The sequence below is a fragment of the Symphalangus syndactylus genome, chromosome 20, assembly GCF_028878055.3.
Source record: "Symphalangus syndactylus isolate Jambi chromosome 20, NHGRI_mSymSyn1-v2.1_pri, whole genome shotgun sequence".
NCBI lineage: Eukaryota > Metazoa > Chordata > Mammalia > Primates > Hylobatidae > Symphalangus > Symphalangus syndactylus.
Window position 1 is genome coordinate 28,054,166 of NC_072442.2, and position 13,387 is coordinate 28,067,552.

At 50.1% G+C, this 13,387-nt stretch overlaps 1 protein-coding gene across 1 annotated transcript; it reads left to right on the plus strand.

The window, feature by feature from the left end:
- The first annotated feature begins 105 nt into the window (after positions 1 to 105).
- On the plus strand, positions 106 to 6,978 carry ABHD15 (abhydrolase domain containing 15). Its single transcript, XM_055257499.2, has 2 exons — positions 106 to 1,471; positions 4,466 to 6,978. The coding sequence occupies exons 1-2, from the start codon at positions 591 to 593 to the stop codon at positions 4,989 to 4,991; spliced, it is 1,407 nt and encodes a 468-aa protein (XP_055113474.2). The 5' UTR covers positions 106 to 590; the 3' UTR covers positions 4,992 to 6,978.
- Positions 6,979 to 13,387: the final 6,409 nt, after the last annotated feature.

Consider the following 13,387-nt stretch of genomic DNA (forward strand, 5'->3'; position numbering starts at 1 on the left):
CTCGACCTCTCTGGCCCGGTGCCGGACCCCTCCCAGCCAAGTTATTGTGGGGCTGCGGGGCCGGGCGGGGGAGAGCGGGGCCGCCCGAGGGCAGAGCGCGCGCGCGCGGCCGCCGCCCCACGGGGCCCCGGGAGCCGGCGCACGGAGCTGCGACTTACTCACCTCTCCCTTCTGCTTCTCTTCATCGGCCTCTGAGGGCTCAGCGCCCAGGGTCTGGCAGAAGACCCTGATGACAGTCGAGTCCCCAAGCCTCGGCCTCCAGTCTCCCCACGTCTCTATGGCCAACACCGCTCTCCCCGGCTCGTGCCCTCCCCACTCCCTTCCGGCTGCCGGCGCGCCCTCCCTCCCTGGTGGCCCCGGCTCCTCTCACCCTCTGCTCCCACTTGTTGCAATTGCTGTACAAAGGGCCGGGGCGGAGGTTGGGGGCGGGCGAGGGCAGCCGGTCCTGAACTGGCTGCCTCTGCCGGGCCACGGCCAATCCAGAGCGCGCCCGCGCGGGAGGGCCCTGGGAAGCCGCCGCCGGCGGGCGGAGCCGCGGGCAAAGCGCGGAGCTCGCCGCCCGCTGCCCGCCGGGGCTCTCCGGCTTCGCCATGCCGCCGTGGGGCGCCGCCCTCGCCCTCATCTTGGCCGTGCTCGCCCTGCTCAGTCTGCTCGGCCCGAGGCTCCGGGGACCCTGGGGGCGCGCCGTCGGAGAGAGGACCCTGCCGGGGGCCCAAGACCGGGACGATGGGGAGGAGGCGGACGGCGGAGGCCCGGCGGACCAGTTCAGCGACGGGCGCGAGCCACTGCCGGGAGGGTGCAGCCTTGTCTGCAAGCCGTCGGCCCTGGCCCAGTGCCTGCTGCGTGCCCTGCGGCGCTCGGAGGCGCTGGAGCCCGGCCCGCGCTCCTGGTTCTCCGGGCCCCACCTGCAGACCCTCTGCCACTTCGTCCTGCCCGTAGCGCCTGGGCCTGAGCTGGCCCGGGAGTACCTGCAGTTGGCGGATGATGGGCTAGTGGCCCTGGACTGGGTGGTGGGACCTTGTGTTCGGGGCCGCCGGATCACCAGCGCCGGGGGCCTTCCTGCGGTGCTTCTGGTGATCCCCAATGCGTGGGGTCGCCTCACCCGCAACGTGCTCGGCCTTTGCTTGCTCGCCCTGGAGCGCGGCTACTACCCGGTCATCTTCCATCGCCGCGGCCACCACGGTTGCCCGCTGGTCAGCCCCCGGCTGCAGCCTTTCGGAGACCCGTCCGACCTCAAGGAGGCGGTCACATACATCCGCTTCCGAAACCCGGCGGCGCCGCTGTTCGCGGTGAGCGAAGGCTCGGGCTCGGCGCTGCTTTTGTCCTATCTGGGCGAGTGCGGCTCCTCCAGCTACGTGACAGGCGCCGCCTGCATCTCGCCCGTGCTGCGCTGCCGAGAGTGGTTCGAGGCCGGCCTGCCCTGGCCCTACGAGCGGGGCTTTCTGCTCCACCAGAAGATCGCCCTCAGCAGGTGGGTAACGGAGGCCGCAGTCCAGCATGGAAGGAAAGAGGGCCTGAGCTGGCTAAGAAACAGAAACAGCTATGCATAGCATTGGAACAAACAGGCTTGGGCCAGTTTGGGCAAAGTTCTCTGAACACATCTTCCAAAGCCTTCCAAACCCTGTAATCTAGACAGAACCGGGGAAGCGGGTTTAAAGGTCATCGATGGACTCAGCTAGTATCACTGTGCTAGAGCAGGGACTCCTGCCCCGGCCCCTTGCCTCATCTCAGCACCCCCTGCTGTATCCTAGCAATTTGAGCACCTGGCCCACGACAGCAGAGATACCTGACATTTACCACTTAGCCCACAGCTTGACAACTCAGCAAAGAGCACTCTGGAAGCAATTGCAAACGATTATCTGCCCAGAATGTTTACTCGCAGTCTCTGAGCCTGGAGGTGACAGGAATCAGAAATATGGTGGCATTTGAGGCCAGGTGCAGTGGCTCCCGCCTGTAATCCCAGCACTTTGGGAGGCCAAGGCAGGAGGATCACTTGAGCCCAAGAGTTTGAGACTAACTTGGGCAACATAGGAAAACCTGTCTCTACAAAAATTTCTTTTTTTAATTAGCCGGGTGTGGTGGCATGCATCTGTGGTCCCAGCTACTCAGGAGGTTGAGACGGGAGGATCACCCAAGCCCAGAAGTTCGAGGCTGCAGAGAGCCTTGGTCAGGCCACTGCACTGTAGCCTGGGTGACAGAGCAATACCCTGTCTCAAAAAAAAATTTTATACACACACACACACACATATATGTAGGCATTGATTAAAATTATTATTTTTTAATTCTTTTTTTTTGAGACAGTCTCACTTTGTCACCCAGGCTGAAGTGTAGTGACATGATCTCGGCTCACTGTAACCTCCGCCTCCTGGGTGCAAGCTATGCTCCTGCCTTAGCCTCCCAAGTAGCTGGGGACTACAGGCGTGCACCACCACACCCAGCTAATTTTTAATTTTTTTTTTTGGTAGAGACAGGGTTTCTCCATGTTGGCCAGGCTGGTCTGGAACCCCTAACGTCAAGTCATCCGCCTGCCCCAGCTTTCAAAGTGCTAGGATTACAGGTGTGAGCCACTGTGCCCAGCTGCTTGTTTGTTTTTTTTGAGGCAAGATCTTACTCTGTCGCCCAGGCTGGAATGCAGTGGCAGAATCACCACTCATTGCAGCCTTGAGTTCCTGGGCTCAGGTGACATTCCCAGCCTGCAATCTGGCTTTCTTAGGAGATGGCAGAATGAGGTCGAAGTCATTATGGCAACAGCGTGGTGTAGCAGAAAGAGCTGGGATGTGGGGGCCAGACCCCCACCTCAGCCTCCCGAGTAGCTGAGACTACAGGCACATGCCACCATGCCCGGTTAACTTTTGTATTTTTCATAAAGATGGGATTGTGCCATGTTGTCCAGGCTGGTCTTGAATGTCTAAACTCAGGGAATCCACCCGCCTGGCCTCCCAAAAGTGCTGGGATTATAGGTGTGAGCCACTGTGCCTGGTCAGAGATGAACATCTAATTTCAACTGTCTGAGGCTGGATTGAGCTACTCAAAAGACGGAGCTGCCCGTCCTGGCCTCCTTGTCAGGATGCCAAGCCCTCTCCAGGGGGCTAGAAACAGCAAAGATGTTCCCTGTTACCCAAAGCAGTTGTTCTGAGGTCCCCATTTAGGAATCCACCCAGTAAATTAATTATGGACTCAATTGCTTCCTCTGCCAGGCAGCACACTCTCTAGGAATATCTGCCCCAGGTATACCTGATCAACATCACACTCATGTGACATTACCAGGACAGGATGTTAGTTTAAAAAACAAAAATAAAAACAATGAATGCAACCTAAAGTCAAATGTGAATGATTAGCAGAGGTGTCACCTGCTGGTTTGGATACTCTGAGCCAGCAAGTTCTTCTAGGAGCAGTTCAGGAGGTTACAGTTCATAGCAAGTTCTCCACAGAGGGCCAGAAGTTGAGGTTAGGAGAACTGTCAGCAGCTGTGAAGTCAAATGCTGCCCCTAGAGCACATAGACAGGTGCAGTGATGCTGTGAATGACAGGCCTAGTGGGCACCATCACACAGGAAGGAGGGAGGAACCCATTGTTGTGCTAAGAAATGCCCACCCATGTGGCTGGATCTTCCCACTTCCCGAGAGAAGCCAGACACCTGTGTTTTATGTGAAATCTTCTAATTTTATTATTTTATTTATTTATTTTATTTTATTTTTTGAGATGGAGTCTCACTCTGTCACCAGGCTCGAATGCAGTGGCACGATCTCGGCTCACTGCAACCTCGGCCTCCCGGGTTCAAGTGATTCTCCTGCCTCAGCCTCCCAAGTAGCTGGGACTACAGGTGTGCGCCACCACGCCCAGCTAATTTTTGTATTTTTAGTAGAGATGGGGTTTCACCGTGTTGGCCAGGATGGTCTCAATCTCTTGACCTCGTGATCCACCTGCCTCAGCCTCTCAAAGTTCTGGGATTACAGGCGTGAGCCACCTCAACTGGCCAATTTTATTATTTTGTATTATTTTATTTTGTTTATTTTTTGAAACAGGGTCTCTCTGTGTCACCCAGGCTGGAATGCAATGGTGCAATCATAGCTCACTGCAGCCTTGACCTCCCAGGCTCAAGCAGTCCTCCCACCTCAGCCTCCTGAGTAGCTGGGACTGAGCCACCATGCCAAGCTAATTTTTTTTTTTTTTAGAGATGGGTTTTTGCCATGTTGCCCAGGCTGTTCTCAAACTCCTGGATTAAGTGATCCACCCACCTCATCAGCCTCCCAAAGTGTTTGGATTACAGGCGTGAGCCACCGCAACCAGCCTTATCTGGTTTTAAATGATGGCCATGAAATGAAATGTTTTCAAAGCCCTAAATGGCCAAAGAAAGCCTCTGTGGACAGATCTGGCCTGCGGGCTGTCTGTCTCATCTGCTGTCACCTGATGTTCTCATTCTTCCCTCTCTTTCCCACCTTCCCCACTAAACGCCTCGCTGCCAGGTATGCCACAGCCCTGGAGGACACTGTGGACACCAGCAGACTGTTCAGGAGCCGTTCCCTGCGAGAGTTTGAGGAGGCTCTCTTCTGCCACACCAAAAGCTTCCCCATCAGCTGGGATACCTACTGGGACCGCAACGACCCCCTCCGGGATGTGGATGAGGCGGCCGTGCCTGTGCTGTGTATCTGCAGTGCTGACGACCCCGTGTGTGGACCCCCAGACCACACTCTGACAACTGAACTCTTCCACAGCAACCCCTACTTCTTCCTCCTGCTCAGTCGCCACGGAGGCCACTGTGGCTTCCTGCGCCAGGAGCCCTTGCCAGCCTGGAGCCATGAGGTCATCTTGGAGTCCTTCCGGGCCTTGACTGAGTTCTTCCGAACAGAGGAGAGGATGAAAGGGCTGAGCAGGCACAGAGCTTCCTTCCTTGGGGGCCGTCGTCGTGGGGGAGGCTTGCAGAGGCGGGAAGTCTCTTCCTCTTCCAACCTGGAGGAGATCTTTAACTGGAAGCGATCATACACAAGGTGAGAGACCTGGCCCGAGAACCCCCAAGTCCTGCAAAGAAAAACAGAGCTGGGCAAGGGGGAGTCCTGGAAAGATGGGGCGGACTGAACAGAGGGAGCTCCAGCTCTGTGCTCCTCATTCAGTCCCTCTCTCTTAAATCGGTGCCTTGAAAGAGAAGGAACGTCCTGCGAGCCTGCACTCACTTCACCCGCAGCAGAACTCCTGCCTGGCCTCTGCTCAACATGTCCCTACTCATCCGGTCAGCAGCAGGGCCTTCCAGTCACTGTCTCCTGTCACTGACATCACAAGCCAAAAGATAGCACTTTTTCAATCCATGGACTCAGGAAAAAATGCCCTCTTACTGGCAGTGGCTAGAGGGATGAGACGTTTGTGTATGTCACCGGGCAGTGACCCCGATTCTCAAGCTGGAGTCATTTGATGTCATGAGGACAGGATGTTTGTGTCTCAGCCCCACTTCCCTCATTTGCTCTGTGGTTGTGGCGCCCTGCTTTGACCGAATGCTCTGGCAGCTGCAGCAGCAGGCCTGTGTGTGTGAGAAGGACGGCAGAGGCAGTGGGGCTGGCTCGCTGAGGGCCGAGCAGGTAGAGAATGTGAACATCCATCTCAAGGAATGCAAAGGTCCAATCTCTCAGAGGAGCTCTGCAAGTCTCAGCTGGGAATGGGGCTGATCTGGCCCCCAAGCCTCACTGAAGAGATCCCAAGGGTGTTTTACAAATAGGAAGCGCTCTCATGCAGGATCTGAGGGCTTTGCTAGACCATGGTTCAAGGAGTCAGAATCTTGGCTACCCTACATGTTCCCTCTGGCACCATTTCAGGGGATTACTCCAGAGAGCTGCAGCCAGAGCTGTTTATCTCCTGAGATGTGGACTTTCTCTAAGTCAGGAAAAGTACAAACCTCATAACTTAGGTGTTTTCTGGTTAGTTGCTCCCTTTTCTGATGCTACTACTGGCCTCTCCCTTTCCAGAGCCAGGAGACACATCTGGGACCAGAGGAAACAAAAGCACCAAGAGGATGACTAGAGCTGACCAGTGATTTACAAATATTTCACATTACAATGCTTTGTCTGCTCAATTATTCAAAAGTCCATCCCTGTAAAGGCAGAAAAGCTTCCTCTTAGATCTGGCCACTCAGTGGGTATTTGGTCTTATGAAGAATAATGCTGAAGACTAGAGATACAGTATATCAGAGATAATATATAGTATACAGGTTGATCTAAATATTCTGGTTTGGATTAGGCAATTAAAATTTTTTTGGCAACAGGACATATGTTTCCATGTGTTGCTAAGATTCAAAAACTTTGCCCTGAAGTTTTATTTTAATCGTCATTGAGAAAGAGGGCTCCTGTTCTGACCTCACAAAGAGCAAAGCAGTTCTAAAGAAGAGAGCTGCTTATACCAAAACTCACATTCCAAGACTTGGTATAAGGTATTCCTGAGGCCATGATTTCAGGTTTGGATAATCTTGCCCAACCTTGTTCTAGATCAAATCAGAAGAAACTTTGAAATAACTCCAAGAATCTGCACTGAAATGTAGACAGCACTCGATAATCTAAGGCACATTATCTTGTTGTGAAAAATTATCTCCCTCCTGGCCAGGCGCGGTGGCTCACGCCTGTAATCTCAGCACTTTGGGAGGCCGAGGTGGCTGGATCATGAGGTCAGGAGATCGAGACTATTCTGGCTAACACAGTGAAACCCCATCTCTACTAAAAATACAAAAAATTAGCCGAGCACGGTGGTGGGCATCTGTAGTCCCAGCTACTCGGGAAGCTGAGGCAGAAGAATGGCGTGAACCCGGGAGGCGGAGCTTGCAGTGAGCCGAGATTGCGCCACTGCATTCCAGCCTGGGCAACAGAGTAAGACTCTGTCTCAAAAAAAAGAAAAAAAAAATTATCTCCCTCCTCCCCACTTCTTGTTTCTCCTCCATATTCCTCATCTGACGTTCTTTTGCCATTTCTAAGCAGGATAAATAAAAAGGAACTGAAATTAAGCTGCTCTACTGCTGGTGAACAACAGCCTTGGTGTAAGGCTTGGTGAGGGAGATTTACTGCCATCTGGCCGTCCCCTACCACCAGCTGCCCTCCACATCTGGTACAGTGGGGATTTCAGTTAATTAGGGTCCTGCAGTCCCAGTTGCCCTGCAAAATGGGAAGCAGCCTCGTGGTTTTTAAACCCTAAGGCTTAAAGAGTCCCTAAGGGTGAAAATCAGCATCATTTCTCTAGAAACTATCCAGATAACGCAGGACCCTGGTTCTTCAAGAGAATAGCTTTTGGAAAAATAGTGGTTGGTTTTCCTTTCCCTTTTGATAGGAAAGAAAGTTTTCCAGGGAGAGAAATGTATAAACTTTGTAGTTACAGTCAGAAGAATGGCAGAATCAGCCCCAGTTCAGGTTCCATTAATCCCTTTGAACCCTGAACTCTAGTGACCTGAACCCTAAAGTATTTCTCTTCTGTGGCCCTTGTGCCAGATGCACCCACTGCATATCCCAAGAACATTCTTTCATTTTCCCATTACTACTTGAAGACTAGGGCTGAAATGCCTGTTTTTTGCTGAGAAAGTGTAGTTTCTGTTCAAGCAGGAAAGATTTGGATGGCCCTGTCCTTTAGCCTAATGATTCAAGAATCACACGGGTGAATTCTGCTTTGATAAATAGCTAATTGAGTGAAGCCAGCTGGAGGAGCCCCAGGCACACTGTTCTGCGAATGGGTGGCCCTTGAACAAAATGGCAAGTTATGAGTTTGAGGAAGCAAGAAACAAACAACAAAACCAACCAACAGGCGGGGCATAGTGGCTCTCACCTGCAATACCAGCACTTTGAGAGACTGAGGTGGGAGGATCACTTGAGGCCAAGAGATCAAGACTGGTCTGGCCAACATAGCAAAACCCCATCTCTACAAAAAATTAAATTAGCTAGGCATGGTGGTGCACCCTGTAGTCCCAGCCACTCGGGAGACTGAGGCGGTAGCATTGCTTCAGCCCTGGAGGTCGAGACTTCAGTGAGCCCCTCCCAAGCACCTAAGAACCACCGAGTTAGACTTTCCAGGTGGTGGGTCTTCAGTGATCTTCAGGCCTCATTACTTGCTTGCCTCCTTTTTGGTGTCCATTATTTACCAACACCTTCAAATGGTAAGATAAAAAAATAAATACAAATAAGGAAACGAGCCAGGTGCAGTGATTCACTGCAAAGTCCAGTAATCCCAGCACTTTGGGAGGCCAAGGCAGGCAGATCATTTGAGTCCAGGAGTTCAGGACCAGCCTAGCCAATATGGTGAAATCCCATCTTTACAAAAAATACAAGATTAGCTGAGTGTGGTGGCACACGCCTGTAGTCCCAGCTACTTGGGAGATTGAGGTGAGAGAATTGCATGAGCCCAGGAAGCAGAGGCTGCAGTGGACTGAGACTGCGCCACTGCACTCCATCCTGGGCAACAGAGCAAGACCCTGTCTCAAAATAATAATGAAAACAATAAAACAAAAACAAAAAGCCAATGACTAAAGGGAGGCATTAATTCAGAAGTGGCAATTGAGTCCTCTGTCTCTAGCCATGGATCAGAATGCAGAAAGCAGACAACTGCTTCTGAAAGTTTCTGTGAGTTCTAAGTTCTGATCTCTGACATCAAGATTGTGCTAAGCTATAACTTAATTCTCATAATTTAGTATGTTATGTATTTATACATAGATTTCCAGGGTGGCTTGGCTGGAGATGACAGTATGAAAAAATACAGCACTAAATTCTCTGAGAAGACATCATCTGTTTTGAGTGATGATATCCTAAGACTTGGATACTGATAGAAAATAGGCCTTGGCTGGGCGCAGTGGCTCACACCTGTAATCCCAGCACTTTGGGAGGCCGAGGCAGGCGGATCACCTGAGGTCGGGAGTTCGAGACCAGCCTGACCAACATGGAGAAACCCCTTCTTTACTAAAAACACAAAATTAGCCAGGTGTGGTGGCGCATGCCTGTAATCCCAGCTATTTGGGAGGCTGAGGCAGGAGAATCACTTGAACTCGGGAGGTGGAGGTTTCGTTGAGCCAAGATCATGCCATTGTACTCCAGCCTGGGCAAGGAGAGCAAAACTCCATCTCAAAAAAAAAGAAAAAGAAAAAGGAAAGAAAGAGCAAGAAAGAAGAAAGGAAAAAAAGAAGAAAGAAAGAAAAAGGAAGGAAGGAAAGAAGAAAAAGAAGGGAAGGAAGGAAGGAAGGAAAGAAGAAAAAGAAGGGAAGGAAGGAAGGAAGGAAGGAAGGAAGGAAGGAAGGAAGGAAGGAAAGAAGGAAGGAAAGAAGGAGGCCTTGGCCAGGCATGGTGGCTCACACCTGTAATCTTAGCACTTTAGGAGACTGAGGTGGGTGGATCGCTTGAGTCCAGGAGTTTGAGACAAGCCTGGGCAACATGGTGAAAACCTGTCTCTACAAAAAATACAAAAATTAGCTGTGTATGGTGGCGCATGCCTGTAGGCCCAGCTACTAAAGAGACTGAGGTGGGAGAATCACTTGAGCCTAGGAAGTCAAGTCTGCAGTGAGCTGTAAACACGCCACTGCACTCCAGCCTGGGCAACAGAGCAAGACCCTGTCTCAAAAAAAGGAAAGAGAAAAGGTCTCAAAACAAGGAAGTATCACCTTGGCTTTATACATAACCTCAGAACCACCTAGAGTCAGAAACTCCTCTGTACTCATCTTCCATCCCAAACCACAAGGTCCTTTCTTTTTTTTTTTTTTTGGAGACGGAGTCTCGCTCTGTCACCCAGGCTGGAGTGCAGTGGCGCAGTCTCGGCTCACTGCAAGCTCCGCCTCCCGGGTTCACGCCATTCTTCTGTCTCAGCCTCTCCGAGTAGCTGGGACTACAGGCGCCCGCCACCACGCCCGGCTAATTTTTTTGTATTTTTAGTAGAGACGGGGTTTCACCGTGGTCTCGATCTCCTGACCTTGTGATCCGCCCGCCTCGGCCTCCCAAAGTGCTGGGATTACAAGCGTGAGCCACCGCGCCCGGCCTGGTCCTTTCTCAATCAGTCACTTTTAGTAATGAATGCCAAGGTATCTTCCTTTAGAGATGAACTTTAGCATGAATTCCTCTCCCTGCTTAAACAAGCAGATGCACTTGGCCACTCTGGTAGAACTTGGTAACAATGCCAATAAAAGGAGTATTTGTGATTCTTCAGTCAAGCCAGAAAGGATGACACCAGAAATTGCTTTGACTCATTATCACAATTTGCAGAGATAAGAGTGCATTCAGGAAGGCTTGAGAAGTTATACACAGGGAGTGTCCAAGTACTCAGAGATTAAATGAATGCCTCAGGAAACAGTAAGTCCCACATCATCAGTGGGATATTCGGGCTAGACTGCCCCTTGGCACATATCATGGAAAGAACATATGGCAAGAAATGAGGATGAACTAGATCAGATATCCAGTTTCTTCTCATCTAAGGTCTGTGAATTAAAATAAATGCTAATGATCTTAGTGTTTGTAACAACTTAAGGTGGGTTTCTGGGCTCAAGGATCAGAAAACCACAGACCTGACTAGGATCCTGGGAGTTGAGAGATAACATAAATTTTAATGAAAATAACGCTGCCAAAGTGACCAGAGTGAGTGTGTGTGTCTGTGGTTTTTGTTTGTTTGTTTGAGATAAGGTCTTGCTCTGTCACCTTGGCTAGAGGGCAGTGGTGCAATCTTGGCTCACTGCATCCTCAGCCTCCTGAGCTCAAGCAATCCTCCCGCCTCAGCCTCATAAAGTGATGGTACTACAGGCATGAGCCACCACTCCCAGCCCAGAGTGTTTTGTTTTGTTTAAAGAAAGGGTCTTGCTCTGTCACCCAGGCTGGAGTGCCCAGTGGTGTGATCATGGCTTACCACAGCCTCGACCTTCCGAGCTCAGGTGATCCTCCTACCTCAGACTCCTAAGTAGCTGGGACTACAGGTGCGCACCACCATGCCTAGCTAATTTTTGTATTTTTTGTATAGATAGGGTTTGTTACTATGTTACTCAGGCTGGTCTCAAACTCCTGGGTTCAAGGGATCTGCTCACTGAGGCCTCCCAAAAGCCTGAGATTATAGGCGTGAGCTACCACACCTGGCCTCAGAGTATATTTTTAAGATGGCCAGTGATTATGCTGTAGTTGCAATTGCGCAGAGGAGCTAAAGTTTTTTTTGTTTGTTTGTTTTGTTTTTTTGAGATGGAGTCTCGCTCTGTCGCCCAGGCTGGAGTGCAGTGGCACCATCTTGGCTCACTGCAAGCTCCACCTCCCAAGTTCACGCCATTCTCCTGCCTCAGCCTCCCGAGTAGCTGGGACTACAGGCGCCCGCCACCATACCCGGCTAATTTTTTGTATTTTTAATAGAGACGGCGTTTCACTGTGGTCTCGATCTCCTGACCTCGTGATCTGCCCACCTCAGCCTCCCAAAGTGCTGGGATTATAGGAGTGAGCCATGGCACCCGGCCGGAGCTAAAGTTTTGAAGGTAAAATGATACTTCATTGAAACAATAAGACACTCATGCGTCAAAAGTAAGTCTCTAGTCCCTCTAGTCTTACCGTGTAATAATGCAATACCTTGCCTTAGTATTTAGTATGGTTGAACAAAAAATTTCTCTCCAACTTATTTGCTTCTGAATAGTAAATCAGTCTCCCAGTAACACTGGAATATTATTTTTTAAATCTCCAGAAACAAATATGTGCTGTTTGTCTTCTGAAGTCCTCTGTGTACTAAGCCATGCTTGCCTGCTGTGGCGTTTAGCAGAGCCTCAGTGCACATTGTCTATCCACTGGATGTTGCCTCATTTTTGTAGATCTAGCCTTGTGTGGCCTAACACTAACCAGTGGCAGCTCTGTTTAATCAATAACCAGGTCTCCTGTTCTGGGCTAATAATTTCCCAGCAGGCGCACAATTCCCTGATCATTGATGGTACCTACAACAAATATATTATTCAGTGGGCAAATAGTGTTTGTGTGTTGATAGGATACTGAAGTAATAGTTCGGAGATGTGGGTTCCAGTTTCTACTTCATCTATGACTTAAGTGACCCTGAGAAAGTTATTTTATGAGTTGTTCCATATGAAAAGATTGGGAATGTGTATAGGCCTTAATTTATAAGGTCTGTTAGGATATAATGAGATACTTAATAGCATACAGATGCCATTCTCTAAGACTCTATTTAATTCCTCAACCAGAGCTCAAAGACCTCCATGATGAAGGGGCATCTGCTTTCAAATCACAGTCTTTATTCTCTGATCAACATCTTATAAGGCTAAGAAGTTCCAATTATTAATTGCACTGCAAAGTTGGGAAAGGCCTGGAAGAGCAGCACCTTTGAGCCTCACAGGTTGGATTTGGGTTGCCCAGTTGAGGACAAACTCTCCCCATCCCCACCCCCATATATGTACACACACACTGATACCATGTCACAGCTAATCGGTTTCACATCAATTTTCGTCAAAAACCATCTGCATTTCTATTTCTTACAGATGAAGGTCAGAGAGGATGTGACTTTTAAGATCTCACAGTTAGTGATGGGGCTAAGACCAGATCCAAATTAGTGCTCTTTATGCCATACATTATTTGCCTTTGCATAATCACTGTCTGAGATGATACTAAACAATGTCCATTTTGGACTCCAAAATGTAAAGGATTTTAACAAAAGGGTGGGGGTTCCAGGGAATCTCTCTTCAGAGCTGCTGGGGTGCACAACTGCCTGGGGGGAACCATGCACATTATCTACAAATGGCACCCTTTAAAGTTCACTGCACAGCCTGCACAGAGCTAACATCTTCAGCAGCCTTCTCTCCCTGTATCCATTAAGAACAAGTATCTGAAAATAGGGTAGCAAAAGGTAAAGTCATTAATTGCCCAGGACACATACAGGAAGACCCTGATTCTGCAGCTGGTGAAATGTGATGTAGGTGATGGCATAGGGGCTGTGAAGCTAGCTGACCATCATGATTAATTTTTTTTTTTTTTGAGACGGAGTCTCACTTTGTTGCCCAGGCTGGAGTGCAGTGGTGTGATCTCAGCTCACTGTAACCTCTGCCTCCTGGGTTCAAGCAACTCTCCTGCCTCAGCCTCCCAAGTAGCTGGGACTACAGGCACGTGCAACCACACCCAGCTAATTTGTGTATTTTTGTAGAGATAGGGTTTCTCTATGTTGGCCAGGCTGGTCTCAAACTCCTGACCACAAGTGATCCGCCTGCCTTGGCCTCCCAAAGTGCTAGGATTATAGGCGTGAGGCACCGTGCCTGACCTCCCATGACTAATTTTATGTTCAAATCTCTTTTATAGTCAGGTAGGATAGATTTTAAATTCTAAACATAACTCGAGTCTTTCCTCCCACTGTAATTCGAAGAACCCAACTGTGAGGAGAAAACAAAAGAATCTTTTTTTAGAGACGGAGTCTCCTTATGTTGCCCAGGC